At 40.9% G+C, this 21,346-nt stretch overlaps 1 protein-coding gene across 11 annotated transcripts in view; it reads left to right on the top strand.

The window, feature by feature from the left end:
• dlg1b (discs large MAGUK scaffold protein 1b) overlaps nt 1–21,346 on the top strand; it is a 438,658-nt gene that overhangs the window by 291,246 nt on the left and 126,066 nt on the right. For all 11 annotated transcript variants that reach the window (XM_068042457.1, XM_068042451.1, XM_068042454.1 and 8 more), the window contains one exon: nt 4,374–4,506. In XM_068042457.1, the coding sequence (XP_067898558.1) occupies nt 4,374–4,506 (133 nt within the window). The remainder of the gene's footprint in view (nt 1–4,373; nt 4,507–21,346) is intronic.

Raw genomic sequence — 21,346 nt, 5'->3', positions numbered from 1 at the left:
GTGTCAGGGAATGGCTGCTTTGTCCTTCCTAACACTCTTTCATCTGCAAATGACTTTCCAGCCAAGATCTGGCAATTTTTAAAAGCAAGTCCTTTCTTCGCTTCAACAACAGTTTGAAATTTAATGTCCATGTGGCAAAATTAATAAGCCTGATGCTTGGCAGGTGGGGGCCTGCATGACACCCGTCTGACAGTTACCAGCACTCTTCCAAACTTTGGAAATGGAATCAGGCTACTACAAAATGGCAGTACTATATTTTGCCTTCATTTAAAAACTGTCAGCAGACTATTTGTAGAATCCATAATTTTTATTGTAAATAATCCTAAATCAAAGAAAACAAACTCTTGAATTGACTTTTGTGAACACTTTCCTTTAAATGTAGTTAAATACATGTACTTAATCAATGCACCACTATATAAAAAATTCATGTTCTTAATCAGTGACCTTCTCTTGATAATCTAGTGAGACCTAACAGCTGTTGTGACAAACCTCAGGTGATCTTTATATATAGACAGCTTCATAAAGCCCAGTTCGTTAAATGTAGCCATGGGAGGCATTGTCTTTAAGAAAAACTTCGCTACAATTTTGATTTTTTTTTTGGAAACGTTTAGACTCTTAATGAAATGGACACTTCCAGGTTTTTTGTGCTCCCTCTGACCATAATTGGTTTATAATCATTTCAAAAAAACTTGGAACTGCTCTGGGGCGGCACAGTGGCGCAGTGGTTAGCACTGCAGCCTCGCAGCTCCAGCGACCCGGGTTCAATTCTGGGTACTGCCTGTGTGGAGTTTGCAAGTTCTCCCTGTGTCTGCATGGGTTTCCTCCGGGTGCTCCGGTTTCCTCCCACATGCCAAAGACTTGCAGGTTGATAGGTAAATTGGCCATAAGCAATTGCCCCTAGTATAGGTAGGTGGTAGGGGAATATAGGGACAGGTGGCGATGTGGTAGGAATATGGAATTAGTATAGGATTAGTATAAATGGGTGGTTGATGGTCAGCACAGACTTGGTGGGCCGAAGGGCCTGTTTCAGTGCTGTATCTCTAAACTAAACTAAACTAAAACTAAATTCACATACTGAAGCTGTTATAATTTGGGTTGAATATCACAACGCTTAGTTCTACACTTGGTCCTATGTCACAATGTTTTAACCAGTTTCCAGAATGAACAAATGTGGATAAGAAAATAAAAACAGTAGATATTGTAATGCAACCTAAGAGTTCCAGATACCGACTGAATTTTGAGTCTGTGACTCCTCAAATTCCAAAAGAAAACCATCAGTTAAATGCGAATTAACTAAATCATGCTATTTTGTTTATGCTTGAATTATCTCTCGAGCCTGTAACTCCAAATTCTGTTTAGTTATTACAAATACCTTTGAATTTAAGTCTCGTTGCTGCATCTTCTATACTTTTAATATGTAATCTGTGTATGTATCTGGTTCTCTATAATCTGAACACCTTGTGTAAAATGATGGATAGCTGCGAGTGAGTTGCACACTACCTTGCAATTATCTTGTTTTATAGGAATTTTCAATCTTGGTTCAATTAGTCCTACAATCATCTCGAAGTATAATTTGTCTTATAATGTGTTGCTTACCACAAACATCCCTTGTCAAGTATTTTCAAGTGTTAGAATTGTTTGGCTTACTGCTCACATTGGGAAAAACACCATCAGTTATTGTAAGGATCTAGATCTGCTCCTTGAGGTGGCTCAGAAACATAAAAAATTAGAATCAATAGTTATCAGATACAAGGTTACATATTCCTGAATTACAGCAACTTACATTTATGTAGTTTAATTTAAAAAGAAAAATTCCCAAGATGCTTTACAGTGGCATAATCGGACGATAATGGGTATTAAGCCAAACATGAGGAGGGATGACCGAAAACGTGGCCAAAGAAATTAGTTATAAGGAGGGTATTGAGAGGGAGATGGAAAGGCAGTCGGGCATAAGAGAGCGTTCCAGAGTGTGGGCCTAGATGACTGAGTGCACAGCTGCCATTGATGGGCAAAGGAAGGAAAGCATGTGTAAGCAGTTGGGGAAAGTGTGTTCTGGGGTGGAGGTAGGCCCGGAGCAAGGCCATGAAGTGATTTTAAACAAGAGGATGTGAATTGCACATTAGAGATGTTGGTGGTATTGTGAGCCAATGTAGGTCGGCAAGGAATTGAGTGAGATTTGGTGTGGGATAGGATACGGGGATCAGTGTTTTGGATGAGCTGAAATTTACAATGTGGTGGATGGGCGTCTGGCCAAAAGATCATTGAAATAATTGAGTTTGGAGGTAGTGGGCATGGATGATAGTTTTAGTAACAGTTGGGCTGAAGCAGGGTTGGAGGCAAGCGATGTTGCAGAGGTGGTGGTTGGCAGTCCTGGTGTTAACTATTGGGTTCGGAACCAGTCCACATTGGCTGGGGAAGGGGTAATTCAATCCGTGTGGTGGGGTGGGGGGGGGGGGGGGTGATACAGAAATTGGTGCTGTCTTCCCAATGTTTAACGGAGGAAGTTGCAGTTTATCCAAGATTCATTTGAAGACCAATAGTCTGACAGCATGGAGATATTGAGGTAGTGGAGAAGTAGAGCTTGGTGTTGTCGGCATACATGTGGCAGGTGACTCTCATCTCTCCGGATTATATGGTCAAGGGGCAGCAGGTAGATTAGGATGTGGGGTGGGGGAGGGGAGTTGATGGTTGAGGACTCCAGAGGTAGAGGTGTAAGACAGGATGAGAAGCATTGCTGAATGTCCTGTGACTAGGAATGAATAGTTGAGTGGAACCAAGCAAGAGTGGAGTCGATCAATGGAGTAGGGACAGTGGAGGAGCATGATGTGATAGTATGTCAAAGGCTGCAGAATGGATAAGGAGGGATAATTGACAGGATGTCATTTGTGACGTCAATTAGAGCCATTTCAGGAGTGGAAAGATGATTGGAGAACTCGAAACCTGGAGTTGCAGGAAAGGTAGGCTGAATTTGGGAGGTGACTGTGTTCAAAGACTGAGTTTGAAAGGAGATTGGAGATGTTTACAAGGGCAGAGAGGTTGAGGTTTTTTTTTCCAGAAGATGGGGAAGATGATGAAGGTGGCTTTGAAGGGAGTGGGATAGTACATGAGAAGCGAACGTTTACAATGTTCGAGAGAATGGGAACCATCAATGTGGTCATCACTTTATTGGGAATGGAGTCAAGAGAACAGGAGGTTGGCCAGATGAGCTCAAACAGTGCATATGGGGAGGTGAAAGAAAAGCAGGATCAAGGCTAGTTGGGGGGGTGGTAGGGGGAGGTGGTGGAGAAACTGCAGGGAAGTTTGGTTTGCTGGGAAAGGGGGTGGACAAGGAAGCAGTCGAGCCAGCTGAACGGATGGTCTCAATCTTGGTGATAAAGTCCATGAGCACCTCTCTTATTAAAGGTGGGAGTTGACCTTTCCAAGGCTGGGGAATCTAAAGAAATGGCTGGCAATGGAGAAAAGAAGCTGGAGGAGGGGAGTCATCTTTGATTTCCAGGCTGATTTTTGATATTTAGCCAAATCTGATGATGGCTCAGCCAGTTGCGGACCAGTTGGACTTGAAGGAATGAAGATGAAGACCATCCTGGGGGGTGGGATTGACGAAGAATGAGAGTAAAGGTTTTAATGGGGACAAAGGCATCAAAGGTGAAGGAGCGTTTGAGCGAATCGACAACTACACGTGTTCTGTTGAATGGAAGGTCAAAAGGAATAGTTTGAAAGTGCAGTTGTGAGCAACTTAGGAATAGTTTCTTCAAGCAGTGAATGCAGAAGGAAGTGTAGAATTACACATTTTTTCCCTATAAGTTTGTGTAACCATTTCTAAAGTCTAGAAAGTTTCCCCTGTTCTCTCTTCCTCTCACCTCCCACAGCACTCTGCTATGCCTCGCTATGAAGTAAGGTGGGTGATTTGCAGACAGGATGTTTGCAACGATGCTCTTTAACCGGAAGAAGTCAGGGTGACTTGCTGTCAGTTTCCTGCTTCTGGTGAAGAAGCAACTAATCTCTGTCTGTTGTCTCCTTGTGAAAGCATGACTAAGGTTGAGGATCCCAGACTCCAATCCATGGTTATTGATCTATAGTCTCATGCATCAAGCTGTGGAATTACCAGCCCATTTACACATTTTGTGGAACAAATGGTGCTCTTGAGTGCTAGACACAAGCTACTTTTTAATTCAAACTGGTCAAATAGATTGCAAAGCATTTTTTGTGAGATGAAAGAAAACAATTTCATGAATTGAATGTTTACCCAGATTTATTATAGTTAATTTCATGTACACAGACTGCTTTGATTTTCAGTACATTGTAATAGAAAATGAAAAGATGTTTGGAAAAATATAATTGTTACCAATGCACACTTTTTTTTGTTTTTCCAGCTTATTCCCAGTTGGAAAATCATATCACGCCATCAAACTATTTAGGGAGTACAGAATACAAACAGACACTTCCTCCATCATCAGGCAGATACTCGCCAATTACCAAAGTCATGGGTGATGATGAAATGACCAGGTAAAGTTTCATAAATTTATAATGCATTTACTATTTGCTCAGTGACTTGCATAAAACGGGAAACACTTTCTATTCCCATTGGTCTTTAATCCAGTAGAAACCTCATTTTAACAAACACTTTCCTTCTCTAAAGGGAGTGCCTTGTCCTCATTAATCTAGTAAGTTTTGTTATAAGGGGATTACAAGTTTTCAAGAATAGCTTTAATACATGAAACACTTCCAGTAGCTGTTTCTAAGCATGTATTTATTCACTTTTGTTTAGACAAGAAACAGGTTTCACAGTGAATGTCTGTTCAATGACGAGTAGAAAACATTCACTCCTTTGGAGAGATTTTGTCAGACAGTTCTGGCGGCGCAGTGGTTAGCACCGCAGCCTCACAGCTCCAGTGACCCGGGTTCAAATCTGGGTACTGCCTGTGTGGAGTTTGCAAGTTCCCCGTGTTTGCGTGGGTTTGCTCCGGGTGCTCCGGTTTCCTCCCACATGCCAAAGACTTGCAGGTTGATAGGTAAATTGGCCATTAGCAATTGCCCCTAGTATAGGTAGGTGGTAGGGAAATATAGGGACAGGTGGGGATGTGGTAGGAATATGGGATTAGTGTAGCATTAGTACAAATGGGTGGTTGATGGTCGGCACAGACTTGGTGGGCCGAAGGGCCTGTTTCAGTGCTGTATCTCTAAAACTAAAAAAACTAAAACTGCTTGTTGCTGCAATCGATGAACTGCAGACTCTCCAGCCTGAAGTATCCATGATTGCCCCAACTCCTGATTGATGTCTCCTGGCCCCTGCTGGCCAATTTCATTTTTACACTTTGATCAATTGGTAACTAAGTCATGTTGGTGTATAACAGATGTTCCAATCACTTGGTTTATTTGGCTGCTGGGAAATAGGCTCATTCCTTTTGCATTCTCTGATATCATGTGGCTGCTCTTTCTCTACAGTTTAATAATAAAATGTCTCAAAGGCTTCTGGTGAATAAGAGGGCCTTTTTTTTTTGCCTTGCTTAACACCTATGATCCCAGCTAGTACCTGAAATAGTGAACAAAATCATTTGGTATGTAAATCATCATCTACCCTAAAATAAAAATACCAAATCCCTCCTAGTCACTAATGTACAACTTCTACCTGTAGGCCACAGGTTTGAGAGCAGATAGTGCCCACCTAGCCTAATCATCCAAGCCAGAGCTGCATTGACCACCTCAAGCAATATCTCCTTGCCCCCTCTGCAGCCAAATTTTCACTACTCCAGGATCATCTGGGAGTCTAGAACAATTCTGAACCCCTCTTCTATGATAAACTTCCTTTTATTGTTGCTCTATTCTCAACTACAAGCATGACAAGTTCAAAATTTTCTTTGTCTCTAGTTAAGGCCATCTGCTTGGCTGTGTTAGCTGGCTAGCATTGAGCCCAGTCTGCATGGCGTCCCTCACAATATTTTAGGAACTTTATCAAATATAACAATTCTCCTAAAACCCAGGGCTTGCTACATCTCTCCCTATCTTCATAATTCTTCTGGAAAAACTATCCCTTTCAGAATTCCTTCAGCAATGTTTTCTAACTCTCCCTTACTATTAGTTTCTCTGTTTACCCCTATTCCTCCTTTTTTTTTTCTGAAGTCCTTTGGAATATATTGCTATGGTAAGGGTATTCTATAATTGCCATTATATATGATTATAAGCCCGTTTTGTTTGTATCAGACTGCTATAATTATGTATGTAATTTATTTTCAAAAGTCTTTAGAACTTTATTCCAGATACATTTTGACCTATTTTCTCCATGTTTACAACATTTCCTCATGAAGCCCATGGAGTAGACTTTTGTCTTCACTGTCTGGGCCGTAATCTACTGTGGTGCACAGTGGCCCTCTATAGAACCTGCCTAATTTTCATTCCATTGATTTCAATAGAATGAGCATCTGGCGGGTTTTGTAAAAGCTGGGAGTTCTGTCCTGCCAGATTATTACCCAGACAGTGAAAACAAAAATGTACCCCGTGATATTTTCACTGAGCATATTTGAGAATGAGGTTGACCATAAGAGACCCATAGAACGAAAGACTTGCATTTAGATAGTGTTGTTCATGACCTCAGGGCTTCCCAAAGCGCTTTATGGCCAATGAAGCACTTTTGAAGTCTTGTCACTGTTGTAATGTACGAAACGTGGGAGTGAAATTGAGTTAGTTAATTTGATCTTTATTACCTGGTGGTAGTAATTAATACAGCTGTTCCTCCATCCCATCTCAAAATAGTTGCTAATTACCTTTAGTACCCAGAGGAAAAATATAATTTTCAGTTTGCATTTCTGTGCCCTTCCTTTTTATGTACTTGCAATTGCCAAAAAACCTCCGTGTTGGACTGCCAAGCCTCCTTGAAACAACCATTTAAGTTGAATGCCATCATTTAGAATTTGGAGGTATAACCAGATTGTCCCCCAGCAAAATAGGTTTTTTTTGCGTTCAGTTGAGCCATAGATTTCTGTGGACTGATGTCTGCCCTGCACTTGCTCGGAACAAAATCCTTAAGCTAGGAGCTTTCAACTCGCAGCTGGTATAGTATTGTGATGTAGTGTCAAAATGCAGCTAATAAACCTAACCCCTCTCTCTCAACATTCTGTAATTTTTGATGCAATCCCCATCCCCACCTTCAAATGCCCCCTGAAAAACGATCTCTTTGACTGCACCTCTAGTCACCTCCTTTGATCTTCTCTAGTTCCTACTTAGTGTCTAATTTGGCCCTTGGTAAAGCACCTTGGGACACCTTGCTATCTCAAAGGAACCATGCAAGTTATTTATGGCTGTTCTCAAGCAGGTGTAGGAAGCCTCAATATTCCTGTGAAATGGAATTGATAATTAGTTCTGGAACTATTTGCTTATTGAAGTATTGAATTTGCTTTTCATCTCTAGCTCTAATGACTAAAATTAATCAAAATTTTAATAAAACTTGTACAGATTTTCTATTGAAAGAATGAGACCTTTAAAAAAAAAAATAATAATTTAATATTTAACTGTGGGAATAAAATGCAACCTTTTTCCCTGTTCAAAAGCCCCATGATTTCTCATTATTCATGTGTCATCCAGTGAGGTGATCTGTGCCCCAGTCTCCTTGCAGCATTTCTATTTAAAATGATCTAGTAGTGAATAACAGAAACCAACATTTCAAACCTCTGTGGAGTTTTCTGTCTGCTTTATATTAAACTAATATTTTCAGGTTGAAATGGTATTTTGCCTGGACTTATTTCTTCTGTGTCACATGTGCATTTTATGGGGTGGAGAGAAAAGAACAGTGAACCTTCTCTGCACTTCCAATCGCCATTTAATTTACTTTCTTTCAGAATCTTGACATCTAAGAGACAGGAGTACCCCTCTATTTTCCTCTTCCTCTAATGGGGAAGTGCCAACCTTCCATTCAACAACATCTAATAGTTGACACCAAAAGCTCACCACATTAAGGGTAAATCACAGGTGTGGCCCATGTCTCATCCAAAAGGGCTACAACATTGTTGACTGACCTACTCAGACAGATTTAGGACTCTGGTCCTGTTTAACAGTTTGTCCCTATGATAAGGTGGATGTTGCTCGTTGTTCATATAAAGGTATGGTATTGTTACTAAACTGCTATCTTGTTTGTGTGAGGGAGGCAAAAGGGCAGTTTCCTCTGATTGAAAAGAAAATCATCTTTTCAGTCACCCAAAATTGAATTTAACTGATCACATATTGTACTTTTACCACAGAGTCGATAACTGACTTTCAATCCCACTAGCAATACAAATCCACTAGAGGTGGGGGCGCCATGGTGTATACATTTAGGAGGGATTGGCCCTAGGAAACAAGACCAGTCTTTGCACCCAGCTTCAGCCAAGAGTGCCAAGCGTTTGATCAATCTCCGTCTCCTCGAGGTCCCCACCATTACAGATTACAGCCTTCGGTCAATTCGATTCACTGCACGTGATTGCAAGAAACGACTGAGCACACTGGATATAACAGAGGCTGTTGCCGACCGACAACAATCCCAGCTGTAGTGCTGAAGACTTGTGCTCCAGAACTAGCTGCACCTCTAGCCAATCTATTCCAATACAATTCCAACACTGGCATCTACCTGACAAAGCCCCATCAGTCTACTTAATTGTCAACAGAGCTGAAAGGTGTCATTGACAGTATTATCAAGTGGCACTTACCAATAATCTGCTCACCAGATTTGGGTTCTACCAGGACCACTTAGGATCCAGACCTCGTTATTGTCAAAATGTGGACAAAAGAGCTACATTTGCACCATGCAAGTGCCTGGCATTGACAGTTTCCAACAAGAGAGAATCTAACCACTTCCCCTTGACATTCAACAGCATTAACATCGTTGAATCCCTCAACATCATCTTGGGGGGTGGGGGGGGTGGGGTCATCACTGATCAGAAACTTAACTGGACCAGCCACACACATACTGTGGCTACAACAGCAGTTCAGATGCTGGAAATTCTGTGCCAAGTAACTCATCTCCGAATGCCCCAAAGCCTTTCTACCAACTACAAGGCACAAGTCAGGAGTGATGGAACACTCTCCACCTGCTTGGATGAGTGCAACTCCCACAACACTCAAGAAGCTCGACATCATCCAAGGTAAAGCAGCCCACTTGATTGGCTAAACTTTCACTTCTTCCATGACCGATACATTGTGGCTGCCGTGTGTGCCACCTACATCACTCACTGCAGCAACTTACGAAGCCGCCTTCAACAGCACCTTCTAAACCTGCGTGCTCTACTCCCTAGAAGGACAAGGGCAACAGGGACATGGGAACGCCATCACCTGCAAGTCATACACCATCCTAACTTAGAAATACATCATTCCTAAATTGTCACTGGTGGTGGGGGGCAGGGGAGAAATAGAACAGAAGTATGCACTTAATGGAAAGACATTGGAGGGTATGGAAGAACAGAGACCTGCAAGCTGAAAGACATAATTGTTTGCAAATGTAAGTCAATAGAATTTTGGATTTTAAATGTGGGTATAGAGTGCAAGAGTAAAGTAATAATTCATAAAGCATTGGTTAGAATAGTTAAAATATTCTATGCAGTTTTGGGTGCCCCATTTTTAGAAAGGGCATTGAAGCTGTAGAGTACACAACGTAACTTAGCTTTGCCAGGATGGTGTCCTGGATGGGAGACCAGAGTTACAAAGAGATTTGAGATATTGCAACCACCACCAGTGGAAGATACCACTCGGAGACACCATGGTGATTTTTAAATTATGGTGGGTTCTGATCTAAGTAGCGAAAGACTTTCCCCTAGTTTGATATTCAGAGCTGAGAGGTCATCTATTTAAAAATATCACCAAGAAAGTGAAGGGAGAAGCTAAAAGCCATTTTTTTGCATAGAGGGTTGTTGGAGCTTGGAATGCTTTACCACAAGGAGAGTTTGAGGTAGTGACCACTGCTTCTTAAGCAAAAGTTAAATATTTAAAGCAGAGGATGATACGAGGCTGTGGGGACAGAGCAGGAGACTGGCATTAGTTTTTGATTGCTCTAGCAAAGAGCTGGCACGATGGGTCAAATGGTCTCCTTCTGTGCTGGAATCTTATTTGTGAGGATGCAGAAAAGCTTGGTTTTAGAAATGACTGCAGTATCTATTAAATCTATCCATCATCTTAAAATTTGTTACATATTAATAGTCTAACTCCACACCCAGTTCCACAGGATATTTGCTTGTGTGGGTGTATGTTTATTTAATTAGCAACAGTGTATTTATTTTTGTATGACATTTTACTTGGAGTTTATAACAAATATTATATAACAAAGTAGTTCACATCCAAAGAGGTGAAGCAAAAGATCATGCATTATATAAACCATATAAATTCTAAGAATTATCTGTTTTGAAAAAGTAGATTTCTCTGCTTGTACTCTGAATATATTTTGAACTTGTACTTTTTTTCCATTTCATCACTCAAAAGGTTCATTTTAATATGATTAAAATGTAGTAGCAAAGCTTTCCTTTGAGGAATTGCATGCAAGAAAAATTGAAAATCCAGATAAGTTTGGTAAAATCCTGAAATATCCTCAAAAACAAATTTTTACACTTAGTTTTAAACATATTGTTGATAAGCACTTAGTGTGATGCCTTTCGATCTGCACATTTGGACTTGGTGTTTAAATAAATGCCTTGTTAACTTGATAATTGATTCCATGCTTGCCCAGTGCCATGCTTGAGATGATCCAGAAAGTCAGTAGAACTGGTTAAGGGGAAAAGATGATGCAAGTATAAACAACCAATAATTAGGCGCTAAAATAAAAGCAAAATACTGCGGATTAGGCGCTCATGTTTTGCAAGAGTTTAGGAACAGGAGTAGGCCATTCAGCCCCTCTAGCCTCTTCTCTTCAGTTAGATCATTGATCTGTACCTCAACTCCATTTCATCACCTTTACTCCCTATCCCTTGGTACCTTTATCTAACAAGCCTCTATCAATCTCAGTCTTGAAAATTTCCAACATTTACAGCCTAGAGAGAGTGAGTTTTCCAGATTTCCACTACTCTTTACATGAAATAATGCATCCTGACAATAGGGCAGGCAGAAACCATACCCCACCAAAGAATAGTTCCACTAGTTGATAATGCAGAGCCTCAGTTGTTCTATTCTCTATAACTAAGTTGTGTAGGTACCAAACCCAAACTAGGTGCAATTTCTCAGTTTGACAGCAGGTAATGCCATTCAGCATTTCTTGGCTGAATTTCCATGAAATATAGGACTGCCTTTAATGTGAATGAAGGACTGAAGTAGTTCTTTGAATGGAGCCCTAACTTGAATGCAGCTGGATCTAAGACACAAAACTCCTTGTTAAGTCACCGAACACATCAAGCAGTTGTACAGTGAACTTTCTGGTTGAAAGTGTATTAAAGAACTATTGACCCAGTCCAATTAAGTATTAGAAGTGCTCATGTAAGCACTAGATATGATTTATTGTCCTTTCTCAGGTTTGCTGCTCACCCAGGTCACTGCTATGGTTTGTTAATATTCTGGGATGTAGATCTAATTTGTTAATACTTCTAGATTTTAAAAAATGTGGTAATTGATCTTAGCTTGTAATTGCTTTGCAGAGAGGCTTCAGAAATACAATTTTGTGAATTCTGAACTAATCAGGGAAATGACTGTTGCAGTCCAGCTTACATGAAATTTTTACTTGTAGCACTGACCATTGAAAATATGCTAAATGTTGTCCATTGATGCATTTAATATCCATTTAACTATCTAAAATGACATTGTGCAGAATTGGATGCATCATCACACCTGCATCATTAATGTGTGACTTTTTTAAATTAACTGGAACCAACAACTACATTTAAATGCCAATATTTAATTTTGCCTGATTCTAATCTACTCTGGGAAATACTTGAAGCACCCTGATTGCCGTGTAATATATGCAGATGCTTCTGTTATTTTCAAATGCTATTTGAGGACCCGAGAAAGGAAAATAATTGCACACATGAGATTGGAGGAATGTTCACAAATGGATATAAAATGGGATAGTTCTTGATGCCTGTCCCTTTTTGAGATCTCGACACTGTCTACATTTTCTCATCATATCTTTCCGTCCAGAAACACATCCATTTACCTCCTTGAGCCTTTCCTCGTAAATTGTTCCAAAGCCCTGTGTTCCCTGGTGTAGTGAGCAGTTTACTTCAGTCAGTTTTATACTTGGTCAGTTGGTAGCACTCTTGCCTCTGCGTCAGAAGGTTGTGGGTTCCCAAAGTGGGACTTGAGCACAAAAATCTAGGTTGACACTCCAGTGCCGTACTGAAGGAGTGCCACACTGTCGGAGGTGTCATCTTTTTGATGAGCCAAGTAGATGCAAAAGATCCCATAGCAATATTTCAAAGATAAGTTGGGGAATTATCCCTGGTGTCCTGCCCAATATTCCTTCAGTCAACATTACAAAAAAATGTATTATCTGGTCATTATCACATTATGTGGGAGCTTGCTGTGCAAAAATTGCTCTACATTACAACAGTGACCATGCTTCAAAAGTACCTCATTGGTTATACAGTCGTACAGCATAGAAACAGGCCCTTCAGCCCACCGCATCCATGCCGACCATAATGTCTGTCTATACTAATCCCACCTGCCTGCATTAATTCCATATCCCTCTATGCCTTTCTCATTCAAGTACCTGTCCAGATGCCCCTTAAATGTTCCTACTGTTCCTGCCTCCACCACCTCCTCTGGCAGCTCATTCCAGATACCCACTATTCTTTGTGTGAAAAATTTACCCCTTTGATCCCCTTTAAACCTCCTCCCTCTCATTTTAAATCTATGCCCTCTAGTTTTAGTCACCTTCTAAAACACTTGGGGACATCCTGAAGTCACGAAAGGCGCTATATAAATGCAACTCTCATCTACATCTTCGGAAATCGTGAAAGTTTCGGTTGGATACCTCACAGTTTTTGATTTTCTAAAGATGATGAGCCTAACTTTCTTTACCTTTCTTTATAACTTAGATGCCTAAAAAATTTCCAAAACTTGCCTCTTAACCCTCTGAAAAGCATTATTATTATATTTGCTTCAGAATGCCACACATTACATCAAGCAGGATTTTATTGAATACTGTAGTTAAAAGTCCTACCTATCTACTGAAATATTAACTTTCTAGTCAGTTTTTTAAACCTTTTTTGTTATCCTTTTCCTCCTTTTCTAAAAGAAAAATTCCAGTAGCCTGGTCTTGAACTGTCTTCCACTGAGAAGGCAGTACAGCATAAAAGATCCATTGAGCTGATATCACGCCATCATTGTTTGTCAATGGTCTACTCGCATGTGTAGCTAACAGCGGTTGTCCTGAAAACCAACATAAGTAGCACTGTGTCATAATTATACAAAATGGGAGGTGAATTATTGACATGTTTGGGTCTCTATACGAAATCAAAAATGACATTCATTCATTCATAATGAGATGTGAATGCTAACTTCCCTTTCGCTGTCAGCTTCGGTATAACAGTTTCATTGAAAAGCTGTTACTTTTTGAGCTCAGGCAGAGCCACCTTGTCTTTCTAACGGTTTCCTTTTTTTATATATTGGAAGCCATAATGGAAAAATGTGATTGTCATGTATGCTGACCTTGGATTCCTCATGGCTCTAATAAGCATGATGCTCAACAATACTTTCCTTATTCCCATAGATGTAATATGTGACTCAATTCTTCTCAAGGGGGTTAGGGACAATGAAATAAGGGCCCTGTTCACAGATTTGACCAGTTGTTATTGGTCTTTATATCTGAGAATCATGTGAATATGAGCAGTGACTGCTTTGGCATGCTGATGTGTTTTTACTTATATATTTCAACTTCCTGTGGTGAGTGACACTTTTTTCTGCTTTATGGCTCTTGCAGCTAGGGCTGTGAACCAGCAACCATCTATTGTTACAAAAGAAAAATACTGCAGATGCTGGAAATCTGAACTAAAAACAAAATGCTAGAAATACTCAGGCAGCATCTGTGGAGAGGGAAGCAAAGTTAATGTTTCAGGTCGATGACCTTGCATCAAAGCAGCTCTGATGGAAGGTCGTCGACCAGAAACAGTAACTCCGATTTTCTCTCTCCACAGATGCTGCCTGATCCACTTATTGTTGCTTGGCTGGGATGTGGCTTTTTGCATTTTTGGATGTAATCTGCTTCGTTTGTCTCCAGGTGAAGCCTGTACCTTTTGGACTGGTAGATGGGAAAAGAGAGCGGCAAGCTTCTTGAATGCTTCTATCCAAAGGGCTTGAAAATCAGACTGTGACAAGATCTCTGGAGTACTGCTTCTACAGAGTACTAAAGTCGGGGAATTTGGTGTTCTGGGTTTTTTTTTAAAAAGCAAGTAGCAGTCCAAGAGCGGGAGCTGAGGTCTAGATGCATTAATTAAAATCAATAGTTTAAACAAGGTACGAAGTGAATCCTAAAAGGGAATAGTTTTTTTTTTTATGACTGATGGGCAGCTGAGACCTGTAGCTTGCAATTTCTGTGCCATGTGGGAACTTGAGGATACTTTGTGTTTTGGGGTCCATGTGTGTAGGAAGTGTCTCCAGCTACTTGAGCTCAAGCTCAAGGTTTCCAAGCTTGAGGGGCAGCTGGAGTCACTGCGGAGCATCAGGAAAGTTTCATGGATCATACCTTCCAGGAGGTGGCCATCCCCAGATGGAGTGTGTGTTCAGGAGAGTAAATGGATGGCCATCTGGAAGAGTAGGAAGACACGGGAAGTACAGGAGTCATCAGGGTGTGTGCTACTCTCAAACGGGTACTCAGCATTGGAGACTGCTGGGTCCAAAAGGAATTGGAGACTGCTGGGTGACCATGCCTTGAAGGAGTGCAGTCCAGACCATGGCACCAATGGGCAAGGGACTGCACAGAAAAGAACAGCAAAGTGTAGAAATGCAGTTGTTTTAGGAGATTCCATAGTAAGGCGGATGGGCTGGCATTTTGGTAAATGTCATCGTGTGTCCCACAGGGTGTGTTGCCTCCCTGACGCCAGGGCAAAGGATATCACAGAGGGTGCAGAAGGGAGTGAGCCAGAAGTTGTGGTATGCGTCCAATGATCTAGTGGGGAAGATATTGAGGTCCTATGGTCAGACTTTCAGGAGCTAGGGAGGCAGTTTAAAAGTAGGACCTCTACGGTAGTAATCTTTGGATTGCTCCCAATGCCATGTGCCAGCGAGAGGAGAAATCAGGAGTATCAATGCATGGCTTGAGGCATGGTACAGGAGGGAGGGCTTCAGATTCTTGGGGCATTGGGACCACTTCTGGGGCAGGAGGCACCTGTTCAAAAGAGTCGGATTGTACCTCAACATGACTGGGGGCCAATGTCCTCGTAGGGTGGTTGGGGAGGGGTTAAACTAAATTGGCAGGAGGATCGAGCACCAGCTTAAAAAATGTTTTTTTACTCGTTCATGGGATGTGGGCATTGCTGACTAGGCCAGCATTTATTGCCCATCCCTAATTGCCTTTAAGAAGTTGGTGATGAACTGCCTTTTTGAACCGCTACTGTCTTTGGGGTGTAGGTGCACCAGCAGTGCTGTTAGAAAGGGAGTTCCAGGATTTTGACCCAGTGACAGTGAAGGAACAGCGATGTAGTTCCAAGTCAGGATGGTGTGTGGCTTGGAGGGGAACTTGAATAGAATAGATGAATAAGGTGCATAAAGGAGTGAATATTTTGGATAGTACTAAAGAAGGAAGTAGTATCATCTGAGAGGATCAGACCAAGTAGGGCTAAGAGGAATGCAAAGGTAGATTTACAATGCAAGTATGTAAATGTACAAAGTGTGGCGAATAAGGTTGGTGAGCTGCAAGCGCAAATAGCCATGTGGAAGTATGATGTTGTAACAATAATGGAAGCATGGCTTAAAAATGGCAAGGACTGGGTGCTTGATATTCACAGATAAAAAGTACTTAATGATAGGGAAGTTTAAAAAAAAAAAAAATGCGAGGTGGGATGGCAGTCCTGATTAGAAAAGACATTGTAGTGTTGGAAAGGGAGAATGTCCTTGAGGGTTAGAGTTAAGAGGCAAAAAGGATATGATCACACTGCTGGGGGTATTCTATAGGCCTCCAAATAGAGAGATAGAGGAGCAAATCTTCAGGAAATCAAATGTGTAAGAACTGTATGTAGAGTGGTGATATTGGGGGACTTTAATTACCCAAACATAGATTGGGATAATGTGAGAGTAAAGGATAAGGAGTTGGGGGAGGTTGGAATTTCTGAAATGAGTTTAGGAGAATTTCTTTGACCAGTATGTTCAGTTCAACTAGAAAGGAGACGTTGATAGATCCGGTGCTGAGGAATGAGGTGGGCCAAGTGGACCAGGTGTCTGTTGGGTAAGAGTCCTGATGAAAGGTCACTAACCTGAAACGTTAACTTTGCCTCTGTCTCCACAGATGCTGCCAGACTTGGAGTATTTTCCAGCACTTTTTGTTTTTATTTCAGATTTCCAGCATCTGCAGTATTTTGCTTTTATTTTACGTGGGTAAGAGTCTTCATTGTATCATATGGTTTAGATTAGTAATGGAGAAGAGCAAGAAACAATCTAAAGTAAAGCTTCTAAACTGGAAGAGGGAAAATCGCAATGGGATGAGAGCGGATCTAGCCAGGGTAAAATGGAACCAAGTATTGACAGGAAAAACTGTAATGGAACAATGGGTGATCTTTAAGGAAGAGATGTTTTAGGTATAGACTAGGCATATTCCAACAAGAACGAAAGGCAGGGGAACCAAAGTCAGAGCTCCTTGGATGACAAGGGAGTTAGAGAGTATGATGAAGTATAAAAAGAGGATTATGACGTATGTCAGATAAATTCTTCAAGCGAGAACCAGGCCAGATAGTGTTGAGAGGGGAAGCGAAGAGGGAAGCAAGTCTGGCAAAGAGACAGAGAATAGAATGGCAGCTTACATAAAAGGTAACCTAAAAATATTGTACCAGCATGTAATTAGTAAGTGGGTAGTAAGAGGCCAGCGGGAAACTATTGGGGACAAAGGGGGTAATATATTCTTAGAGGTGCAGGGCAAAGCTAGAATACAGAATACTTGAGTACCTTGTATCAGTATTTACTAAAGAAGAGGATGCTGATGAAATATTGGTCGAAGCAGAGATGGTAGAGATAATGAGTGAAGTGGAAATTGTTAGCGGGCCTTTCCAGTACCTCTTGCCTATGCTTAGAGTGGATAAATTGCCCGGTCCGAATGGCTTGCATCCCAGGTTGCTAAAGGAATTGGGAGTGAAGATGGTGAAAGGACTTGCCATAATCTTCCAGTTTTCCCCAGATACAGGGGAGATGCCAGAGGATTGGAGAGTGGCAAATGTGATACCAGTGTTCAAGAAAGGGTGTGAGGACTTTACAGGCCAATCAGTTTAGCATCAGTGGTGGGCAAGGTTTTAGAAACAATTATCAGGGGAAAGTTTAACAGGCACTTGGAGAGGTTTGAGTTAATTAAGGATAGCCAGTACAGATTTGTAAAATGCAGGTCATGTTTGACTAATCTAAGTGAATTTTTTGATGAAGTAACAGAGAAGGTTGATGAAGGGAATGCAGTGGATGCAGTCTACTTGGACTTTAAGAAAGCGTTTGACAAAGTACCGCATAAAAGGTTGGTTATCACGATTGAGGCTCATGGTATTGGCAGATCATTGTCAGCTTGGATAGAAAAAAATTAACAAGGGCAGAAAACAGCAAGCCGTGGTAAGTAGTTACTTTTCAGACTGGACAGTAGACAGTGGTATTTCCCAAGGGTCAGTGCTAGGAGCAGTGCTTTTTTGATGGATATATAAATGGATTGGATCTTGGAATACAGAGTCAAGTTTCAAAATTTGCCAGTGATGCCAAACTTGGAGGAGTGGCAAACAGTGAGGATCTTGCCACTCGACTGCAACAGGACATTGGCTAGCAGAATAGGCTGGCAAATGGCAAATTGAATTTAACACAGAGAAGTGTGTGGTGTTGCATTTTGGTCGAAGGGATAAGGAGAGGCAGTATATACTTAATGGCACAGTTCTAAAGAGTGTGCAGGGACAGAGGGACCTGGGAGTTCATGTGTATAGATCTTTGAAGGTGGCAGGATATATAGAGTAGTTAGCAAAGTATATGGGATCTTGGGCTTCATAAGAACATAACATAAGAAATAGGAGCAGGAGTAAACCATACAGCCTGTTGAGCCTGCTCCGCCATTCGATACAATCATGGCTGATCTTTGGTTTCAACTGCACTTTCCTGCCCTTTCCCCATATCCCTTGATTCCCTGATACCAAAAATCTGACTATCTCAGCCTTATATATATTCAATAATTCAACAATCCTCTGGGGTAGAGAATTCTGAAAATTCATGATCCTTTGAGTGAAGAAATTTCTCCATCAGTCTTAAATGATCAGCCCCTTATCCTGAGACTGTGCCCCCATGTTCTAGATTCCCCAGCCAGGGTAAACAACCTCTGTGTGTACCTTGTCAACCCCTTCAAAATCTTGTATGTTTCAATGAGATCATTTCTCAGTCTTTAGTGAGACCATTAATGGTGAAATATGAGATATGAACTCCCCAGACCAATTTAAAGATTTCACATTTTAATACTTTTACTATAATTAAGCTAAAAATCAACATTAACTAAACAGTATTTTGTATGTAGTTTTTACACTAGATTGCAGAGAAAGGTATTTCCCTTTAACTTATTAAAACACTTAAACCCTACTTCAAATTTAAACATTGCACAGCATCCTCATTGAAGCAATATCTTTTCAGTTAAAAGTCCCAAACTCTTCCCAGTTGCAATGGCTTGGATCTCCCAGTCCTTCTCAAAAGTCAATGTCCTCTTCGCTTACTTCTGAGCACTTTCAGCCTGGTCTGCCATGAATAAGGTGATGTCTGGTGAACCCGTGGTGGTCTTTTTTCTTCCGCAAAACTCAGCTCTCGAATTGGTTTCAAGCCTTAGCAGCCTTTTGCTGTATCAGTGTTCTGAGGGTGGAGGTTTTTCTCTCTGTTAGGCTGCCACTGCTGGTCTTGTCTTCCAGTCTTCCTTACAGCCTCCAGATCTCTGAAAGCCTGTTGAATTTATCCAGAATCAAAAGGCAATAGTCATTTGCCTTTTCAATATGTAGAGTCTACAAGTCTCTTCACAGCAGAACCACCTGGGCCTTCCTTGCTTTCCAGACATTAAAAATTTCAACTTGAGTTTGAACCTTCAGAGCCCCTGGCTCCCTGTTTACAATCCGAGTCTGGGAGAGCGAAATCAATTATTGTTCAGGTGTTAAAACCTTGCATTCTGCTTTCAAAAGGGTCTTTGATCTACGTTCCTTGTTTGCATGTTAACCAGGAATCCCTGTCTTGTGTCTAGGTAGAGTTGGTGTGAGGTCACATGTCTTCTCTGAATCCTCCTTGCACTACATTAAAAATCATTTTTTAAAAACATAATCTTACTACAAAACCCAGCGTTCATAACATTAGGCCACAACTTGAGTATTGCGTCCAGTTCTGGTCACCATGCTTTAGGATGGATGTGAGGGTCCTTGAGAGGGTGCAGAGGAGATTTACCAAAATAGTTCCAGGATGAGGGATTTTAGCTACAAGGTTAGGTTGGAGAAAATGGGGTTGTTCTCCTAGGAGCAAAGGAAATCGAGATGTACAGATTATGACCAGTTTAGATAAGGTAAATGAAGAAAAGCTGTTCCCATTGACTGATGGTACAAGGACTAGGAGACACAGATTTAAGGTTTTGGGCAAGAGATGAGGGGGAATGTGAGGAAAAATATTTTTACGCAGCAAGTGGTAGTGACCTGGAGCTTGCTGCCTGTGTGGGTGGTGGAAGCAGAGACAATGAATGATTTCAGAAGGAAATTGGTTGGGCGCTTGAGAGAAATAAACATACAGGGCTCTGGGATAGAGCTGACAGAATGGAACTGACTGGATTGCTGTACACAGAGCCGGCATGGACTCGATGGGCTGAATGTCTGCCTTCCGTGTCGTAATGACGCTATGAGAGGTGCCTCTCCTTTCATGCTGTTTCTGTAGCAGAGTACTGTGCTGGGAAATTGAGGGTGCTGATGTTTGAAGGATTCAACTTACTCAGATTGTCGTTTCTATTTTATTCTATATTAATGAACAGCCAAAACCTATAGTCAAACCCAAAACTCTCATGTAAATGTGTAAAACATAGTTTTCTTCCATCCTATTGCACATGGACTGATTCTGAGGGGCATGCAGGTAATCCATTCAGATACACTTTTCGGTGACTATTATACCTTTATGAATGTTAACAGATATTGGATATTGAACAGATATTACCCCAGGGTAAATAAATTTGCTCTCCTGAAATCATTTGGGTAAATTACCCCGCACATTTTCTATCTCTCTGTTTTCTGTGAAGAAGTGCAGAGTTTCTACTTGACCCCTCCTGTAATAAGCTGTCTGTGTGGGGGATTGTGTATTACAATGTTATGGACTATTTGGGCATCTTTATTTTCCACTTATATGAAGTTAAAACTCAGCAGCTCACTTTCTGTGCATCAGTTTTATTGTGCTGCTTGTGAACTTTTTTTGATTTAAAAGAAGTGACAAGGAGGATGCTTAGGTTGATGATGTGTAAAATGAATGTTACTGGTAAATGTTCCCAGGGGAAATTAGTGCAAATGCAATGGAAAGCAATATTCCTTCACCGCATACTTTGCTTTTCTCTGTATATATTGAACCAGGATAAATATGTGTCCACATTTATATTCATATATGATAAACAAGGTATGTAAATTGTTAAAATGAATTGGTATTTTGTGTATTGCCTGTTAGCATGCTCAGATGATAAGCCCTTGAGGCTGACCAAGGAATATTTAAAAGCAAGAGGGTAAAAGTAAGCTTGAGCGTATCATGTAAATGTTACTAGTAAAGAGAGGGTGTTGCAGTTTTTGAGCTCTCACCAGATATTTCTCTGTACTTCGTGCCAAGCACCACTCCAATGAGAGACCTCATTCCCAGTGAATGGAAGTGTGACCCTGTATACATAATTTTGAATACTGTTACATTGTCCAGGGTCAAACCAAGCACCTTTGTTTTAATTTGCTCTCCTGAAATGATCTGAACCCCCTTGTGTCCTTGTAATCTTTTGGTAACAGAAAAATAATGATTCTGACAATGTGGCACAGGCTATAACTTAGGAATCAGGGTTTTAAACATTGGCAAAATTTCAACACAGCAGTTTTCGGTAGACGTAAACATTTAACTTGCAGCTCCTCAATTCATAAAATAATAAGACACCACTTCACTAATTCTAATAATGAACTTAGTCTAGCGTCCATTACACAAAAGTTGTACATGATCAAGAGAGTTGTATAGGATCGAGAACGCGAAGGCACAAATTTAAAATAATTGG

This window comes from Heterodontus francisci, chromosome 11 (assembly GCF_036365525.1).
Source record: "Heterodontus francisci isolate sHetFra1 chromosome 11, sHetFra1.hap1, whole genome shotgun sequence".
Taxonomy (NCBI): domain Eukaryota; kingdom Metazoa; phylum Chordata; class Chondrichthyes; order Heterodontiformes; family Heterodontidae; genus Heterodontus; species Heterodontus francisci.
Note: the sequence above shows the minus strand (reverse complement) of the source record. Positions and strands in the feature narration are given on the sequence as shown.